This window comes from Arabidopsis thaliana, chromosome 4, assembly GCF_000001735.4.
Source record: "Arabidopsis thaliana chromosome 4, partial sequence".
NCBI lineage: Eukaryota > Viridiplantae > Streptophyta > Magnoliopsida > Brassicales > Brassicaceae > Arabidopsis > Arabidopsis thaliana.
The window spans coordinates 7,857,994-7,877,477 of NC_003075.7; the positions used below are offsets into that span (position 1 = coordinate 7,857,994).

Genomic DNA, 19,484 nt, shown 5'->3' on the forward strand with positions numbered 1-19,484 from the left:
TATATTAGCTGAAGCCTGATACATTTACATTCCTTATTTATTTTTTATTCACATGTATGTACTAATAAACAAAACTTAAAGACTTTGTATTATGCGTTACGAATATTTTTCGTCAGGATTGAAAAGTCAACCCTAGGCCTTTAGCTTCCTTCTTTTATATAAACAGAGAAACAAAACACTTTCTTTCTCAGCCTCTCTGTTTCATCTTCTTCTCTAAACTCTCAACATGTCTTGCTCGGCCACCGATCTCGCTGTCCTGTTGGGTCCTAATGCCACGGCGGCGGCCAACTACATCTGTGGCCAGTTAGGCGACGTCAACAACAAATTTATCGACACCGCTTTCGCTATAGACAACACTTACCTTCTCTTCTCCGCCTACCTTGTCTTCTCTATGCAGCTTGGCTTCGCTATGCTCTGTGCCGGTTCCGTGAGAGCCAAGAATACTATGAACATCATGCTTACCAACGTCCTTGACGCTGCAGCCGGTGGTCTCTTCTATTATCTGTTTGGCTACGCCTTTGCCTTTGGATCTCCGTCCAATGGTTTCATCGGTAAACACTACTTTGGTCTCAAAGACATCCCCACGGCCTCTGCTGACTACTCCAACTTTCTCTACCAATGGGCCTTTGCAATCGCTGCGGCTGGAATCACAAGTGGCTCGATCGCTGAACGGACACAGTTCGTGGCTTACCTAATCTATTCCTCTTTCTTAACCGGGTTTGTTTACCCGGTCGTCTCTCACTGGTTCTGGTCAGTTGATGGATGGGCCAGCCCGTTCCGTACCGATGGAGATTTGCTTTTCAGCACCGGAGCGATAGATTTCGCTGGGTCCGGTGTTGTTCATATGGTCGGAGGTATCGCTGGACTCTGGGGTGCGCTCATCGAAGGTCCACGACTTGGCCGGTTCGATAACGGAGGCCGTGCCATCGCTCTTCGTGGCCACTCGGCGTCACTTGTTGTCCTTGGAACATTCCTCCTCTGGTTTGGATGGTACGGATTTAACCCCGGTTCCTTCAACAAGATCCTAGTCACGTACGAGACAGGCACATACAACGGCCAGTGGAGCGCGGTCGGACGGACAGCTGTCACAACAACGTTAGCTGGCTGCACCGCGGCGCTGACAACCCTATTTGGGAAACGTCTACTCTCGGGACATTGGAACGTCACTGATGTATGCAACGGCCTCCTCGGAGGGTTTGCAGCCATAACTGGTGGCTGCTCTGTCGTTGAGCCATGGGCTGCGATCATCTGCGGGTTCGTGGCGGCCCTAGTCCTCCTCGGATGCAACAAGCTCGCTGAGAAGCTCAAATACGACGACCCTCTTGAGGCAGCACAACTACACGGTGGTTGCGGTGCGTGGGGACTAATATTCACGGCTCTCTTCGCTCAAGAAAAGTACTTGAACCAGATTTACGGCAACAAACCCGGAAGGCCACACGGTTTGTTTATGGGCGGTGGAGGAAAACTACTTGGAGCTCAGCTGATTCAGATCATTGTGATCACGGGTTGGGTAAGTGCGACCATGGGGACACTTTTCTTCATCCTCAAGAAAATGAAATTGTTGCGGATATCGTCCGAGGATGAGATGGCCGGTATGGATATGACCAGGCACGGTGGTTTTGCTTATATGTACTTTGATGATGATGAGTCTCACAAAGCCATTCAGCTTAGGAGAGTTGAGCCACGATCTCCTTCTCCTTCTGGTGCTAATACTACACCTACTCCGGTTTGATTTGGATTTTTACTTTTATTCTCTATTTTCTAGAGTATTATTTTAAATGATGTTTTGTGATACTTAAATATTGTTTTGGATATTTTTTTGCATTTCAGTAATGTTTTAGATGTACAGTTTCATGGGGTTGTGATGATAATATCTATGTGGTCATTTGTGTTCTCTTTGGAGTTTTTTCTATAACGCTTTTTTCAAATTTTATGATCATTATTTGCTGCATTCTAGATAAGCAATTAGGAATGTGAAGCATGGACTAAGTAAAAGCCTGACCGTTTTTAAGTTTGGACTTTTGATATAGCTCATACTTTTTTGATATTAGTTCATACTTATTGCTTTAAATAGCTAAAAAGTCTAAAACAAACCTTGCATTGACGCAATAGATATAAATAACTCGAAGTATTGCTTTCTAGAAGCATTAACAATTTGGTAAAACGAAGTTGAACCATTTACTCAAGCATAATAATCAGAAATGACAATCTTTCATGTCTGATGCAAATAAATAATAATTTATGGAAATAATTTCTATGTCTTACATCACTAATTAGACTTTTAGATGCTTGCAAGTTTGAAGTTTCAGCAGAAGTAGGTGCTTTTACAAACTCTTTTTTGTTTTAATTTGATAAAGTGTGTTTTTACAAACTCTGTTTTATTTTATTTTGAAAAAGTGTGTTTTTACAAACTTTCAACCAACCTATTCACGAATCTCTAATTTCATTTGTCCACCACATGAAATAATGTGTTTATTATATTAGTGTTATTTAAACTCAACGATTTTGGAGATTCGTACGTACCTTGTTGCCGCAACTAAAGATTCGGAGTATCACAGTTATTATATTAACAAATGGATTCACAAAGTAGATCGCGAATTACTTGAAAGTTGGAACTCGTGATAATGTTGTCGATACCACTAAATGGCAACTTCGTACATATGTAAAAAAAGTCAGGGTATTTGGGTGCTTTTCAAAAAGATGGAAGCATGACATGAGTGATGAGGCAGCTCCTACAAGTTGGAAAGAAGATATTTTGTCTTTACCTCCAAATTAAAAAATTGGCATTTTTAAATATCAAAAGGTGAAGAAGCCAATCAATTAGTATATTTATTTGTATTTTTTTTTTTTTTTCAATCTCTTTTACAAGTTTTAAGGAACTTAATGGCCAGCACTTTGATTTGATAGATACACACTAAATGAAAAAGTTGACCAGATGGCTCCGGTACTCGGAAACAAATTGCATGGAAATTTTACATAATTAGGTACACACATTTCAACATTTTGAAGAATATATTTGACTGTTTTGATTTTGCAGTTTCAATTGCTTTATGATTTCTACTCGGTTATTTATTGCTTTCCTAAATTTTATTCTGTGTATCTTACTTTATTATTTTTTAGAATTTAATATTTGTTGCTTCTATTCTCAATGAATATACTCAACAGATGAAATAATTAATAAATAATTCCAAACATTTGAACGTTAAATAATTAAATAGTCTTGACCATTTTAATATTTTTTCTAATTGTAACATTTTCTTTAGTATTACTAGGTTATGATTATCATTACACGTTTGGGTTAAATATGTTTTTGAACTTTTGGCGACAGGCGAGTCACTTGTTTTATAAACTTAACTTATACTAATCATTTAACAGGCTACATGTACTTTGCTATAGGTGAGTCATGTAACTGTTTAATTAGCTAGTGTGAATGTGTGATCGACGAAAAAAAAAAATTAGCTAGTGTGACCATATTACTTATACAACAACAAACTAAAAACTTGTCAAACTAAAAAAAGAAAGTAATATATCTGTTTGTAATTAGTCTAATCGTATTAAACTTTTCAGTTTTCACATAATAAAACAAAATTACAAAAATCTGATTATAAATGCATCACTTTTTGTGATTAACAATTTTTTACCCTAAAGCAATAGTAATTATTCTTAAATTTTACAATTCATCATCATTAACAAATCAAAGATAAAAAAATTTAAAATGCTCACTTTTCATTTCTTAAAAAAATTTAATCTAAATTGATAATCATTATCTACTCGGAAGAAAATAATCGAGATGACAACGGCTTGGTTCATGTGTGAGCCTCAACCACCCCCTCTTTCTCCGTATTTCCCTAACATGTCTTCACGAAAATTTTATAATGATTTATAGAAATAATTCTGTGTTGTCATATATTATTGGAATTTTCAATGCTGGAAAGTTGCAGCAGAACTTGGCGTTTTACAAACTTTGAACCAACCGAACAGGAATCTTCTTGTCATTACATGCAATGTTTATTTGATTCAACATTATTTAGATAACCGAACGAACAACTTTGGAGATACGTACCACGTTGCCACACCGCAAGATTCGACGTGTATCCTAATATTTTACTAATAAGAAAGATAAGATTCGCACAAAAGAGATCACAATTTCGTTGGAGCCCGTGATATCGTTGTCAGTATCATAAATGGTAATTCCGTACATACATGAGTTCTTATGGGTAATTTTGGTATTTTAGAAGTCAGAAAGAAGAGATTTTACCAAGTTTTTGACGTCTCTAAAAGTGCAATTTGGACCTTTGTATCTCTTTATCAATACCTAAATAAAGAATCTAGATGCAAAATTGTTCCGCATGTTCAAATTTGTGTAAGAACATAACATAACACTATTATATGCAAAGATAAAACAATACTCCATCTAGAAAGACTCACTCCAACTGTAATATTCATAATTCATTTATTGTTGCTACAGATTCTGAAGTTGAAAAGAAGTTGCGCAAAACAATAATGATACTAAAATGGCATAGTCAATATTAGTGGCTATAATTAATAACTATACGTTACCGTACAGCTAGAAACAAAACCGTAAGACTTTCACGACTTTGATTTTTCCTTGTTGATTTGACTTTTTGTTCGAATAAATATATTCAATGTATCATATGCTTCCAATATTCCAATGATTAATGTGAAAACAATTCCATTTTCACCTTCAAACTAAAAAAAAACTTGGCTGACCTATAGATTCTAAATAATTTTATTCTAGAGTCCGACTTCGTCATAGATTCTAACTATTTGATTGAAGATTTTTTTTTTTCGATTAGAACTGTTTCAAACTTTATTATATACAAGAACGAATCAAAGTATATCACTCTTTACTCTTTAGTGAAAAGGTGAAAAAATGGGAGAAGTTATTTAAATTTCTTCGGTGAATCATACATGTCCTCATAAAGATACTAAGGTACCAGAAAATGATCCCACATACATTAATTACTTTCAAAAAGTAACCACGAACGTCATTTACTTTGAAGCAACCCTACCTACCCATGAACTTAATAGTTTCATAGAATTAATCACGAGAAGACCACATATTTGGAGAGACATTATAAAAACATTACTTTTATTTGTAAACATGCTATCGAATATCTTAATCAAAAGATGGGATCCCTCTAAAGATATTGTGTGCTACTGCTCTATTAATCTTATTCGTCAATGTTTTTTTTCCCGGAAAATATTTAGGTTCGCCTTTTAGGGTGTGTAATTATAATATTTAGGTTCGCCTTAGGGTGTGCCGTTGACGGCTCAGTTTTCTCGGACTTCCGTTGAAAGGCTTCCATCGCTAGGTTTTTTGTTGATTCGGTCTTTGCCGTTTGGTAGCTCGTTTCTTGTTCCTTAAGGTGTCTTTTAAGTTAATATTTAGAATCGGTTTATCACTTCATTGATTCCAAAAGAGTAATTTCTTTTGTTGATGTCGATGGACTGATTGTTCTTTGCTTCCATGTTTTTTATCCTTTTTTTGCCATGAGACCAAAATTGTAGGATTTACTTAATTGTATCTCCTAAACCTTTTTCATTTTTCAATGAAATATTTACATTCTTAGCAGAAAAAAAAAAAAAAAATTTGTAACAAATGGAAAACTAGCTCATTGGCAAACAAAAAGAGTAAAACCAGCCCATATTAAATATGACTAACACAACCATGTACAAATTAACTCGTTGCCCTTTCCGTAAAAGTGAAACAAATAGATTTATCTTCGTGATTAACGAGAGAGAATAATCGCATCCATCAATCGTATTTTACGACTTTCGATTGTGATAGTTTAATTTATTTCAATGTATGCAGAAACATATCAACTACTGAATTATATATATTAATTAACCATTTTGTAGTCAGAATTAACTGGGATTAAATCACCCAATCCTAAATTTGATTTTGACCTAACTAATGAAAATTTAATAGTAAAAAACTATTACTTTGATTTTACATTTTAACTTTGATAGTTTTTTCTAATTTTTATTAACTAGAAACCTAATTTTTTTTCGTCAACTAGAAAACTATTCTATCTTGATATTATTTTATAATTTTACAGACAACAGAATTATATATAAATAATTTGAGTTTTTTTTTGTAGCTTTTAAAATTGCATTAATCAAATTTGTTTAATAGAGGATATAAACATGGTATTAATAAAAAAAAATTCTAAAAATTCCTCTAGTTCCACTTTTCAGCCAATTCCTCAACTGATGTATCTTAAAAAAAAAAAAAAAAATCCACAGATTCAGCTAAAAATCACTACGAAAAATGAACGATTAAAATTAACATGGGCCACATCAATTGGGCCTAAGAAGATAAAGATGGGCCACAACATTTAGGCCTAAAAGAAAATGACCTCAACATCAAAACTTCGACAGTCAGTCACTGTAACATTTTAGATCTTTCCCGAAGAAGAAAACGAAGAAGAGACGAAGAGAGAAATGAGGCCGATGCAGCTGGATATGTTATCGGAGATGGATGATGCAGGTTCTTCGATGGCCATGGACGTTGATGACCTCGAAGCCATGGAGATACTCAACGAAGGAGGACTTGTCTCAGATAACAAGCTCGCCGACGCCGATTTCTTCAACAAATTCGATGATGATTTCGATGACACCGATATCAACTAAATCCGGTTAAGTTTCCTCTTTAAGATTTCAGTTTTTTTTCCTAAACTTGATGTAATTTGTGGAGAAACCTATGTAGTAAGTGTGTAATAAGTTCTGGGATTTTTATGTTTGTGGTATGTAACAATGTTTTTCTTCATTTGGATTACTAAAACATTTGATTTGTGTGTTATTGTGCTTTGTCTGATTGTTTTTTTTGGCTCAAATTTAGAATGTTTTTTTTTTCCTTGGTTCTGGAGATGATGATGTTTTTTGGAGATTGAAACCTAATTTTCTTTAGTGTTTTGGTATTTTAGTAACTGAAAATTAGAGTCTTTGTATGTGAAGAATGTTGTGAATTTGTATGTGAAGAATGTGAAAGTTATTGATATTGGCTTAAGATAGAAACTAATTGATTCATTTGGTACCATATTCCATTGTGATTGCTTGTAATTTCAACATCTGAGGTCTCTGAAATATGTGTTGATGTGTTTCATTGTGTTGATATTCATGTGACTCACCGGGTCTAGAGAAACTTCCCGGTGAGAGATGAAATCCTCATGTAAGCTGTAACTTTCCACTAGTGATTAAGTGAACTAGGGAACTCATACTGAAGCACATATTCCTACCAACAATTTAATGGCCTAAGAGAAATAGTCTCTTGTATCTTCCATGTAACTCAGATACATCAGTCAATGATTTATATGGATATGGTATCTTGTTCCATGTTGATTTCTTGTAAATTCACCATCTCGTGGTCTCTGAATGTGTGTTGTATTGTGGTATGTGGGAGGGGGTGTATAATTCCTGTCTTGTGGTATGTAGGAGGGGGTGTATAATTCCCCTGGCCAAGTTCTGTTGTTGCATCGTGTCATATTATATTCTCTGGGCCGGTTTTGAGATGGAAATAATGTGCTTGATGTTCAACTATGGTAGAAAGGAAAAGGAGGCTAAGCATAAAGATGTCACTTGTCACTTTGTCAGTCCCTAGCAGTCTTTGTTACTTGCCTTATAGTCGTATGTATGTAGTGTAGCCAAATTTCATGAGATTTCAACATTCGATAGCAATTCATTAGATATCGGTAACCTCTTTTCAGAATCTCTTACTAATAAAAAAAAAGTTATTTGAGGCCTCTCACACTACCCACCTCAGCCTTTTAACAAATGTGTTCTCAAGTTGCCACGTCATCAACTCTCTCAAAAACTCCCAAATCTCTGCAAGCCACCATCCATGAGCCTCTTAACTTTCTTCTCCTCCCTACCTCAACCTTTATAAAATCTCCACATCTTGGTTTAATGACTAAACTCTAAAATTTTGAGTTATAAAAAAGAATGTTTGTTAAACTATGATATTAACGCTAAACATTTATTGAAAAAAAAGTTGGGTTTCGATTAATATTAAATATTTCCTATGTTTCTTAGCAAAAATAAATAAATATTTTCTCTGTTTTTTTTGTTTGATTGTTAGAAAAAAACACACAAAAGTAAATATATTAAAGTTGATTTTAAATATATTATATTTTGTGTTTTACAATTTTCTATCACTTTAAACCAATAAAATTTAATTATTTTTATTAAAGTTTACAATTCATTAATAAAAACTAATAAATATTACATAAAAATTTTAAAAAATCAATTTTTTTGAAACAATTTTTTTTTTCTTCAAAATCAACAAAATAGAACCGAAGGAATATGAATTACGCGGATTACAATTAAATTATCAATTCATCGATCACCTAATTTGAACGAGAAAAAACAAGTAAAAAAACGAAAAGTAAAATAGTAAAAAGTAAAAATACATTCTATTGGATTTGGTTCGGTATCAATAAATTATGATGTTCTTCACAAAATGCATTTATATGACGTGTTTGCTTCCTCTCCCTCCAGTTTCAAGTTGAGCATATCTGATTAGCAAAAGCGGTTGAAGGTCCTCTACTTCTCGGCCCACCGTAACAACATACACTGTCAATCCATATAGTTATCATAAACCCACACGTCAACGAAACCACTCTTTTGACTTCATCCTCTATCCAATCACACCACGCCACGTTAACACCACGACCTAGTGTTTCTGTGATCTCCACACAGAGAAAGAAGCGTTTCGGTTCTGTTTTCGCCCCAACACAAAGACTCCTTTTGTTTCTTTTCCTCAATTGGATCGAAAAAACCCCTAACTTTGACATGGAAGGAGAGATTCAAGACTGGGAAATACTTCAGAGCTCGAGATCTACCACGGAAGATGACAATTCGAGGAGCTTGGAGGAGATTGATGATGGCACGCAAGGTATGATTAGGTTTGATCATTTCTCTCTTGAGAACCAGAGTGGTTTGTCTCGTTTGGAGGCAAACGATGAAGATGGGTCTGTTCAATCGGGTAGTCCAGGATGGATCGAACCTAGCTCCGATGTTCCTTATGGTCCGAAGCATTTTAGTGAGTTATGGTCTGATTCAAGCAGTGATCGGCTTGATGATCAGAGGTTAGTGGATGATGATGTGAATAACGAGATGGGTATAGAGAGAAACGAAGTGGGTATTGTTGAATATAGTGAAAGTATAGCTCAAGACATGGATTTGATAAGCTCTGATGAGAGAAAGGAAGAATCTTTACTTCATCCAGTGGAAGGAGAAGGAAACTCTGTTTCTATTGATCCTGGTGTTAAATCTGGTGGTGGAGGAGGAGAAGAGAAAGGGTTTGTGTGGTGGAAAATTCCAATAGAGGTGTTGAAGTATTGTGTGTTGAAAATTAATCCTATTTGGTCTTTGTCCATGGCTGCAGCATTTGTGGGTTTTGTTATGTTAGGGCGTAGATTGTACAATATGAAGAAGAAGACTCGTTCCTTGCAGCTTAAGGTTCTTTTGGATGATAAGGTAACTAGCTTGGTTTATTTGATTGTTTATTGTTCTTTGAGTATGTTGATTCATGAGTCATGTGGTTACTGTATGATCTTTTGGTGTGATATGAGCTCTGCTTAGTTCAACTTTTACTGCTTAGTTAGATGTTTTATTAGTGTCAATTGTTGTTTTGATGGGGAAAATGAGAAGATCAGATCATCCCCTTGTTTGTCCTGGGACCAGTTTCTTGTTGCTAAGTAGTTTAGATGCAACCAGCGACTCGAGGTCATAGTATTCACCAACAGGCATACACTCGTACCCATTTACACTATCTTGCTAAGGGTTTTTGATATAGCACCACTGCATCGGTTGAGTTCTTGATAGATACTTTTGGCATAGAATGTGTAGTTGGTGAGAGCAGTGTTAATAGTCGTTAGAATACCACCTGGGTGATCTATTTCTTTGTCCGTCCTCTCTGTTGTTTCATCTCCTATAATGCTTAAACAACATATTTTTTATTTTTACATTTTGAGTTTGCATGTTCTTTCTAATAGCTAAAGGATAGTTGAAAGATCTTTAGACTAGTTTTCAGTAGTTATTCTTTGTAGATTTTTCATGTTGGTAGCCAGAGATGGAAGTTACTATATATTACGAATCTTATCGTAAAATGTTTCTTTGAGGAATGGATAAAAGTAGTGGTAAAACCTGAAAGTTTAGTTTAACTGATCTTCCACTGGTACAAAGCCTCAGTAAGGACCCAAGTTTGAATCCTGCTTACGGTTGCATATAACTTGGCGGATCAAATATGTCTTTTGCTGCTGAAATTCACGTTCTTGCTTGACTTGTATTCATCTTTTTCACTCATGGCAATGAAGAACAAAAGTTCTAAGTATTTCAGAACACAATTCGGAAGATTTTTACACCATCTGATTCTTGTATTGTCTGTCTTTTGAATGAAATACTTTTTTCAGAAGGTGGCGAATCATGCTGCTCGGTGGAACGAAGCAATCTCGGTAGTGAAACGTGTGCCCATAATCCGGCCAGCACTTCCGTCATCAGTGGGTATGAACCAGTGGTCCATGATGAGTTTAAGGTGAAAATTAAGTGAATTTGAGGGCATAATAATGCATATATGTGAGATTATATGATTTGATGTGGTTGGTGCATGTATCATATGATTGTATTAAAAATGTTACAAAAACATACAAAAAGATGCTTGTAAGTTTGTACTGTGTGTGTATATATTGTTACTTGCTTGGTGGAATACAAATTGGATCAGAATCATAGTGCAGTTTTGGAAGGTTGCGGTCAGAATCTAACCTTGATAAGCTTCTGAGCTGGTCTTAGTAGGCAGTGTCGTAAAGAGATTGTACAAAGACAAAAGCCAATAACGGAATTTTGGTTGTTTATTTAGAAAGTACGACTCTTTAAGATATGAAAAGGGTTAAGACAAAAACCCAAATTAACAGGGAAGTTCACGTGAAGAGGGCAATGTTTCTGATTGATGTAGCCATGTAGGAGTCTATCTTTCACTTTATAGCTATCCTAAACTCTACGATGTCAATTGTGATTAGATATATGTCTCTTCTTCTTGTTTCTTTGTCTTCTTTCACTCTATTATTCGTTGACCATTGTACCACCAAAGTTTGGTATACTCACTTATCATACTTAAATCACAAGTGAGTATTGTAAGGAACTAAGGATCCAAAGCTAAAGCATACTCATGAAGTTTAACTATTGACGTTTAACGGAAATAAAGCAAACCAAAATTCGAACTTCAAGATAAATCTACCCATTGTCTTCACGTAACATACTCAAATTTTGGTTTGCTATGTTTGATTCGGTCTATAAAAACACAGACAATAACTTAAGACCTATGTAACAATTTCCTCCATGAGAAGAAGACAAATTAGACCAAAAGTTTGAGAGAAACCTATAAAACCTACAAATATTGGGAAGAAAAAATAGGAGTAAATAGGTATGGGTCCATGTTAATGATGCATGTGACAAACAATCAAAGCCCACACCATTAATTGGAGATTGAAGAAAAAACACTGCTTTTCATATTCTGTAACACCACTTCAATTCCTTTTTCTCTTGTTTCCTATTCAGTACTATGTCCTGAGAGTGCCCATAACTTCTTTTGTCTTTTTATCTCAGTTTCCATAAGAAATAATCAACTCAAGCCACAATGTGTGTTTGTGTGATTAGTTTTGTGATAAGACATTCCATAATTTTCCTATTGTGTGTTTAGGATAAGTGAAGATGCTTTTGGTTTGGACCATATTATATAAATAACATGTGTCTGCAATGCCGCAAAGTGGAGCTTTCTTCACTCACAATAATCATTTTTTTTTTTCATTGAATGAAACAAACAAGACATTCAAAATAGAACAAAAGTTCTACAGAGATAGAGAGAGAAAGAGAGCTTTTCTTCATGGGTGGTTCTACAAGCAAGGATGAGAGAAACAGTAGTAAGAGACGCATCAAGGTGAAAGCAAATGAACAGAGAAGGAGAGAAACAAGAAGAGAGCTTGATGAGAAAGAGAGAGTGATTTTGGCGTTGAAGATGGCAGAGACAGAGTGGAGGAAAGAGAGGAAGAGACTGAGAGAGGAAGTGAAGAGGCTGAGACAGAAGATGGAAGAGAAGGAAGAAGGAAAGGCGAAACAACACGAGTGGGAATGGGTCGTGGAACAGATGTGTTTAGAGAGAGCAGTGAGGGAAGAAGCTGTGGAGAGGTGGAAGCAGCTCTACTTTGCTATCAAGAATGAGCTTGATGATCTCATCCACACAACATATGGTAAGACCTTTCACAAATAATCTCATCTTTGATGTTTTGAGAAAGGAAGGTAATGAGTTTTTTTTTTCTTTTGTAGGAGAGGCACTGAGACAGAAACCGCAAGAAGAAGTTGCAAAGGCAGTGCAAGAACTCAGAAAGGAAGTTAAAGCTAGGGGAGAAACCATTGAGACACTGAAAGGGAGAATAAATTTGATGGAGAAACAACAAAATGGGAAGGAAAGAGAGATTGACTTACTGAGACAGAGTCTGCGTATCCTCGGCGGTAGCAGCGGGAAGAACAAGGCACTATCATCTACTACCAGAAACCTGACAGTATTCAAAACAAAATTCATCGGGTGTAAATAACTGTTTTAGTCATTTGAAGTTACTTTTCCACAAGGATTGCTGTATAAGTAGACTCAGTAAGCTTCAAGCAATAATAAGCCATTTCTTTCCTATCTCATGACGCTAAAGAAAGTTGTATATACTTCACAAGTAACATATCCAGCATCAAGAAAATCTAATGGAAAAGAAAAACGGTGAATGATCAGGGATTAAGATTGTTGTCTCCAAATTGATCTAAGATTATGTAGAAACTTAGTACGTAAAAATAAGAACTGCGTGCAAAGGTTCCAAAACAAACGAAAGCTTAAGGATTGAGATAACTTACTTCTCCCGCAGCTGTTCTCCTGAAAAGCTCACAGATGCAAATAATGCTGAAACTAGCCAACCGAGAGGCGAGGTCCGAGGTGTAACGGTCCCTGTTAGCCAAAAATAACATTCCCTGCAAGGTCTCCCTGAGCATGCAGTGAGAGTATAATGTTCAAATTTCATCTATACGCATTGTGATAAATTCCAACCATCTTGTCCCCTTTTGATACCATGTCTACGTTTAAGTTTACACGACTGAACCACAGATCACTATAAAATAATTACAATGGATGCTTGTCTCTTGTATATAGTATACAGTGTGAATCCTATACAGCTGAAGCGAGCCACTACATGCTCTCACTTAGCTCTCTCCCACTGATTGGATAGTAGTACTTTCAACGCCTTTCGGATCTTCAACAGTTTTGTAATATAACTTCACACTCTGAAAAGATTGACAACAAAAAATGATGCCAATGAGATATGGAAATTACTAGCAGTCTCAAACCAACACATGCTCCATCCAAAAAAGGGTTGGCGATGTTTAAATGTCACTATCCTGTGAGGGACTGAATCTTTCTAACTTTAAGTCACAGTGTAATTCTTGAAAACAAAAAGGAAAAATGCATGGAGTTATACGTTGTGTTATGACAACTTATCAATAATCAGCAATTGCTTAAGTGGCAACAACAAAGTACCTACCTCTAACAATGTGATGTAATAGAAATCCTCCATGTGCTGCATAAGGGCACTTCCATCACGAAGTGCATTGAATATTTTAATTTCCGTTTGAAGTATCTTCTCAACGAGTTCCTTCTCACCTTTCATCTGAAAGAAAACATCCATTTAATCTCATGTCAGGAAATCACTCATTTTCTTGTTCAAGGAATATTTTTCACTATATTTTTTGCCTCTCTACATCTTCTGAATAATACCCATACATAAGCTTCTGAATCCCAGAAAAGATAGATAGTATGAAAAAGACTACGCAGAAGGAAAACAAGTTTTAAGTTCATTGACGCATATGAAGCCATCACAATAAAATAGCTGCTAGTAAATGTGAACCTATAATTATAGGACAGTATTAGGAGCAGCTCTTAGGAAATAATTCAGTTTAGAGATCTCTTTTTTTTTCCCTATTAAATTATTAGCTATGAAAAATACATAAACCCAACAACAAACATATGCAGAATTTATGAGAAACACAAGCAGGAAAATTAAAACTAGAATCATGATCAAAAGGAAAATGTGAAGTAACCAGAGAAAGAGTGTTAGAGCACTTACAAATCTACTAACAAGAATATCGGGTGTCGCTTCGCCAATCACCTCAGCATGATAACCATCTTTCTGGAACTCAATATCCTCCTGCAACATTTTAATCACCTTATATTGGAAAATCATATTGTATAACTTACAGAGCTCGTACTGCAGAGTAAGGCCAAAAAGGTAGTCACATTCAAAGAAATATTATACATCACATATCGTTTTTGCAGGTTATACTAGATACTTAGCCAGACAGAATCAAACAAATGACAGTTGCTATATAGAAGACCAAATGTTTCCAGTGACAACAGGCAAGACAACACAACTAGGAGCATGAATCATTTACAATCGCATAGAATAGCACCTCGAAGGAAAAATAAGAAATAATGATCTGAGTAGATTAGATAGTGTGATCAAAGGGCAGGCTTACCACATCTCCAGCACTGAGATAAACAGGATGAGCAACATGACAATAGCCCATTAAGCGAGGGACTGTGGGAATTATGTCTCTATGGTTTACAACTCTCCAGCTGTCTTTTACTTTCTGCGAACGTAGAAAACATATAAACCATGAGGTTTTATGACGACGTGCCATCTCACTCCCACTTTTCAACTAAAAATTGTTATGTTAGAAGAAGCATATGACCTGATTATAAATTTCAGCAAATTGTTTGTTGCCTACTCTTGGAGATCCAAAGTTGTACATGGTAACAGTGATTGCCCCACGTCTAACAAGCACACAAATCATGTTAAATGCCCATTAAGCTGCTTGTCGTCAGGGTGATATGTAGGAGAAGGGAGTTCTCAAAGTACTTACTTAGCTAATTGGCTGGACGAAAGTTCGAGAGCCAAGAGTGTAGCTAATGCGCCACCCAAGCTATGACCAGTCACATAAACATGCCATTTATCTTCACGCTCAGTAACATCGTCTCTGCCAAGGGGTGAGAGAGAGAGAGAGCATGTTTATTAGAATTGATGTAAGATTTTAGCACACCTCGAAGACGTAAAATTTCAATCACTATATTGTACTGTCCTGAGCAAACAAAATAAACTTCATCTATAAAAAACATTCCAAGAAGACAGATTTTGGCACGTTCACCAATGACAGACAATTTTCTTCCCAGCACAGGATGCAACCATTGAAACAATAATAAGTAACAAAAAATTCCCTGAAAAGGAGAAAGTAAAATGTAAAACAAGAAGCACCTACATGTAGCCAATTGTCATTTTGAGCAGCGATATAATTCTTATCCTTACGGAATCGTATGCACTCAGAAATCCACTATGGACCTGCAAAATCCATAACAGCATTAAGGAATAACTCAATAAACGGCATACCTGACAAATTCCAGGGTTTAAAACATACCTGTACTTCTTGCTTGAAGTCCCCGCCAATTCGTTCAGGATTCAGACTGCAACATATTTAAAATGTCAAACAAAGAGATGAATAATAACTTATTAAAACTTCAAATGTGCAGATTCAACTAGCTTCTGAATCAATGTAGAGATGCTGAATAAATAGACAGTACTAACCCAGCAGGAACTAGCATCAGATCAGTCTGCAAATCTTTCCACTTTGTCTGACAACATGAAATACTGACAATAAGAACGATAGGAGAAAAATCAACCACATAATATTAAGATGATATAGATAAATACCTACCTGTTCAGTTCCTCTGAAAGCGATAACTACTCTTTTCCTCCTTGCATCACGCCAAATTGCCACCTGCAGCTTGCAAATTAGTATATCACTATCTATCATGAACTTGTATTTTCAGGAAAATTTGTCGAAGACAAAAGATTCACCTGTGTGTCAGTGATGTCGTTTTCTAGAAAGCATAGCTTTTCAAACTCAGATTTGATAAAGCTTGGATGCCCCAGAGCAGTTGCAAGCATTGCCCATGCCTCCATGGCACTTTCTGCGCTAGAAAAGAGTGTTTTCATTTCTTCAGCGTTCTTTTCATCCGCTCCATCAACATTCACTAGACCAGAGATTTTTTCGGTCTTAGAGGAACCAGAGACATCGTCTGTTACACTGGAAGAACCATTTTTTTCTATGACCTTCTCTGAACCAACACTGTCCTTACTTAAATGAGGCACTACTGCTTTTAAAACCATTAATGCACCAAAGACATTATCAGCCTGCTTAAGTAATTCTTGTGTCGCATTCTTCATGTCGGCAAGGGAAGACTTGGATGCATTAATAGCGACCTGACCATCTTCCTTTTCATCATCTGCTTCTCGAGTATCAGCAGTGGCAAGCCCTGATTCAATGTAACCGGCTTCTGCAGTTTTTCGCGATTGTAGACCAAAATTTTCAAGTAGTTCCGTTCCATTCCACTTCAATTTCTCAGGTGAAGGAAGGCCAAGTTTCTGGACGATATTTTGACCAACTATGTCAGGGATGTTATCCCAGAAATTACTTTCTGACTGAATGCTGCCACTTTCATTATCATCCTCCAGTTCATTGCCGTGACCATCGCCATCACCATCTTTGTCTTTGCTAAGCTTTCCTGAACTACTCAGATTAGTACTGCGATGTTGATCTGACGAATCCTCTGAACTTGCTCCTTCAGAGTCCTCAGCAGTATTGTTTAAAAGTTCAGTATTCTTAAGAGGAGCGTCATTGAGTGACTTTAACTGTCCAAAGGCATACTCTACAAATTGACGTGCTGGCACAGCTTCAGAGTCGACAAGATTTTTCAAAACTGACTCAACTGCTTCAGAGTCAACAAAATTCTTCAGAACTGACTTAATTTCATTTCTCTGAAGAAATTCTGAAACAAATGGGAACCTCCACCACTTCTTTTCTTCTTCAACTTCCCCAAACCCTTTGTACTTAATCTGAAGGTTTAAATACGGTTAAGACAAAGACCAAACTAGTAAAGAGACTAATTTTTTACTTTAGCATATCAAACATGTGAATCTATGGAGGATCAAGGCTGCATGATATCTTGTGCTTCTTTGGATGTAAAGGTATATTGTATTTTTGGAAGTTAAGTTGATTCTCTCCGTCAACAGAACAATAATACAGGAAAAAACTTTGACAGCACAAACTGACCTCCAGTTGAACTTTCCCACCACCTCCAATTCCGTCTAGTTCTACTAGCACCTTGTGCAAGTTTCCTTCGGAAGCAAAACAGAACAATACAGCTTAGAGACAAAAGCCACAACTTAGAAGTTCAGTAAATTCATCAGATGTATCACTACTTGCGTATAACTAATCCACAGTTGATATTTTTAGTCAGAGAATATTTGCAAGATCTCATTGCCAAGGAAGCATTTTCAGGAAAGTCTTCATCTTTGTTAGTGTATAAACCACAACTCCGCCAAGTGGTTAAATATATCTCTAGATTCCACTAATCTTAGTGCTTGTTAGTGAATGTAGAAATTCTGACTTGCTAGTTTAAAATCCTTTACTCAACAACAACAACACAGACTTCCTTCCTCATTTTTAACACAAACTTGTAAACTGAATAAATTGATAATGAATAGGTGAACTAATTCTCACCATCACAAACGGATTCCAGGTTGATTTCGGAATTCCCCATACGTTTATGCGGGGTAACAAGGTTTGCATCCCAAGCTGCAATCTGAAGCTCATTAAAACAATTTTTGGGAAGTCAAGCAAGGCTCTATATATTCAGAGTTCACCAGGCCACAATAGTTGAAACATTTTCACCTCTATCTTTTTTGCAGGAGGCAGCTTGATATTAAAAACAAAGTCTTCGTTCCATTTCGGCTCTTTTGTCCTGCCAATATGACAATGACACCATTCTTTGTTCAAGTTAAATGAAAGGTTTGAGAAGCAATGATCAACTTATATATCATATCGAAAATAAGACTGCTCCAGAACACTTCCACTATGATCAGGCTAGAGATTGTGTATGCATCTAATTAACAGAGTAAGCTCATAAATTCGGCTAAGAAACACGATCCCCCAAAGGAAAATGCAGTAAAAAGCATAAGAAACTTACCCCCATTTGGTTTTGCTTTTAGCAACCTGACCATCCAAATCCATCACCACATAAGGATCACTCGTTCCCTAAACACAAAACCAATAAGAACAATAACAATGATCAAAGTAAAAAAGAAAAACATAGAAATAGTAAGGTCATATTGCTTCAAGAATCGTAAAACACACACCCATGGATCTAAAGCAGGAAACTCAAATCCTCTTTTGAGTTTAATAAACAATTGTCCATCATATATCTCCCTAACAAATGACCTGAAACAAGTATATAATTCCATCTCTTCAATATCTATAAAAAAAACTCTCTAAGAAAAAAAAAATCAAAAACCAAAAAGAACTTCACATACTCAGAGAGGTAGAGAGTGTTACATCCAGCTGCATTAACCTCACGCTTGCCAATATTTTCCTGAGAATCAAAACAGAAAAATCAAAGTATTATTGGTTAATTTTCCTTCGGAAAATACTCAGAGGAGAGAATCAGAAGTTACCGGAGGTGAAGCGTAGGATTCGAAAGCAAAACCAGCGAGAATAACGGCGAGATTGATATCGAACGGAGAACGTTCATCTTTCTCAGGTAAACTTACTTCCTTCGTTTCTGATTGAGCGAAGCAACGGAGCGAATTAGGTTTAGCTCTGAGTCTGAAAGTGATTTTCCCGGGAAAGTTGAAGGTGCGGGTATTGAAGATAGGAGAGTAGCGGAGACGGTGTTTTGGACGGAGGAAGTGAACAGAGAAGTGTAATTGCAGAGATGTCATCGTTTGAAATTTGAATTCGAGAAATTTGGAGAAGAAGAAGAAGAAGAGGATTTGTGTTCTTCTGGAGAATTCTGTGGAGCTGATTGTCTTGTTGTCAAAATTGAAACCATTAACGGTTTCTTTTTCAATTGACAGTGAAATTAATATAATTAAGAAAATTGCACTTTTTAATAACGAAATTATGCTTAATACAAGATACTTTGTGACATTAATGTTATCTTTGTGGTTTCATTTGAGCTGGTAAAAGATACTTTTAACACATGGGTTGGGAAGAAAATTAGTTACTCCATGACATAATTTTTACTTAAACACATTTTTGTGTAAGTTAATTATTCCGCTGGGCGCTGGAGCTTTCACCAGCAACGAGGAACATCGACGTAGAGATTAAGTCTATGGAGCTTTCAGCAGCAACTAAAAAAAAACACTTGCTTCCAGAGATTGGTTAGAAATAATAGCCACAATGGCATTAAACCCAACCCAAAGACACCAAAAAAAATCTTGATCCGTAACTTTGATTTGTTCTTAAATAATTAAAATCGATAAGCTTGAAAAACAAATCGAGTCTTTTAAACAATAGAAGTTTAAGAAATTATGATTTTG

General features: G+C 36.1%; 5 protein-coding genes and 1 long non-coding RNA gene across 11 annotated transcripts; 4 read left to right on the forward strand and 2 right to left on the reverse strand.

The window, feature by feature from the left end:
* Positions 1-6: 6 nt before the first annotated feature.
* AT4G13505 lies at positions 7-1,898 on the reverse strand. Of its 2 annotated transcripts, NR_142326.1 has the most exons (2): positions 362-1,698; positions 7-294 (listed from the first exon to the last, which is right to left on the reverse strand). It is a non-coding gene; the product is annotated as an other RNA (long non-coding RNA). The 2 variants fall into 2 exon arrangements; NR_142327.1 differs by having other exon boundaries at positions 132-1,898.
* Positions 190-2,295, forward strand: AMT1;1 (ammonium transporter 1;1). Its single transcript, NM_117425.2, has one exon — positions 190-1,925. It carries the CDS (start codon positions 227-229, stop codon positions 1,730-1,732), a length of 1,506 nt encoding a protein of 501 aa, NP_193087.1. The 5' UTR covers positions 190-226; the 3' UTR covers positions 1,733-1,925.
* A 3,982-nt stretch (positions 2,296-6,277) lies between these two features.
* On the forward strand, positions 6,278-7,716 carry SMAP1 (small acidic protein 1). 2 transcript variants are annotated; one of them, NM_001340863.1, is made up of 2 exons: positions 6,401-6,662; positions 7,459-7,716. In NM_001340863.1, the coding sequence occupies exon 1, from the start codon at positions 6,469-6,471 to the stop codon at positions 6,655-6,657; it is 189 nt and encodes a 62-aa protein (NP_001329023.1). In that variant the 5' UTR covers positions 6,401-6,468; the 3' UTR covers positions 6,658-6,662; positions 7,459-7,716. The 2 variants fall into 2 exon arrangements, with proteins under 2 accessions (NP_567406.1, NP_001329023.1); NM_117426.4 differs by lacking the exon at positions 7,459-7,716 and having other exon boundaries at positions 6,278-6,931.
* A 618-nt stretch (positions 7,717-8,334) lies between these two features.
* On the forward strand, positions 8,335-11,183 carry AT4G13530 (uncharacterized protein). 2 transcript variants are annotated; one of them, NM_117427.3, is made up of 2 exons: positions 8,335-9,501; positions 10,437-11,183. In NM_117427.3, exons 1-2 carry the CDS (start codon positions 8,815-8,817, stop codon positions 10,560-10,562), a joined length of 813 nt encoding a protein of 270 aa, NP_567407.1. In that variant the 5' UTR covers positions 8,335-8,814; the 3' UTR covers positions 10,563-11,183. The 2 variants fall into 2 exon arrangements, with proteins under 2 accessions (NP_567407.1, NP_849374.1); NM_179043.1 differs by having other exon boundaries at positions 8,791-9,501; positions 10,440-10,727.
* Positions 11,184-11,326: 143 nt separating this feature from the next.
* On the forward strand, positions 11,327-12,797 carry AT4G13540 (golgin family A protein). The gene is made up of 2 exons (NM_117428.4): positions 11,327-12,266; positions 12,343-12,797. Exons 1-2 carry the CDS (start codon positions 11,903-11,905, stop codon positions 12,609-12,611), a joined length of 633 nt encoding a protein of 210 aa, NP_193090.1. The 5' UTR covers positions 11,327-11,902; the 3' UTR covers positions 12,612-12,797.
* Positions 12,798-13,001: 204 nt separating this feature from the next.
* Positions 13,002-19,066, reverse strand: AT4G13550 (putative triglyceride lipase; the record flags this gene model as incomplete). Of its 3 annotated transcripts, none has more annotated exons than NM_001340865.1 (18): positions 13,002-13,338; positions 13,596-13,721; positions 14,178-14,258; positions 14,587-14,700; positions 14,803-14,884; positions 14,974-15,087; positions 15,367-15,446; positions 15,523-15,568; positions 15,690-15,736; positions 15,820-15,882; positions 15,963-17,000; positions 17,218-17,282; positions 17,668-17,749; positions 17,839-17,908; positions 18,134-18,201; positions 18,303-18,384; positions 18,477-18,535; positions 18,618-18,884. In NM_001340865.1, 18 exons carry the CDS (start codon positions 18,882-18,884, stop codon positions 13,258-13,260), a joined length of 2,565 nt encoding a protein of 854 aa, NP_001328227.1. The 3 variants fall into 3 exon arrangements, with proteins under 3 accessions (NP_001328227.1, NP_001328226.1, NP_001319920.1); NM_001340866.1 differs by having other exon boundaries at positions 13,064-13,496; NM_001340864.1 differs by having other exon boundaries at positions 13,258-13,338; positions 18,714-19,066.
* Positions 19,067-19,484: the final 418 nt, after the last annotated feature.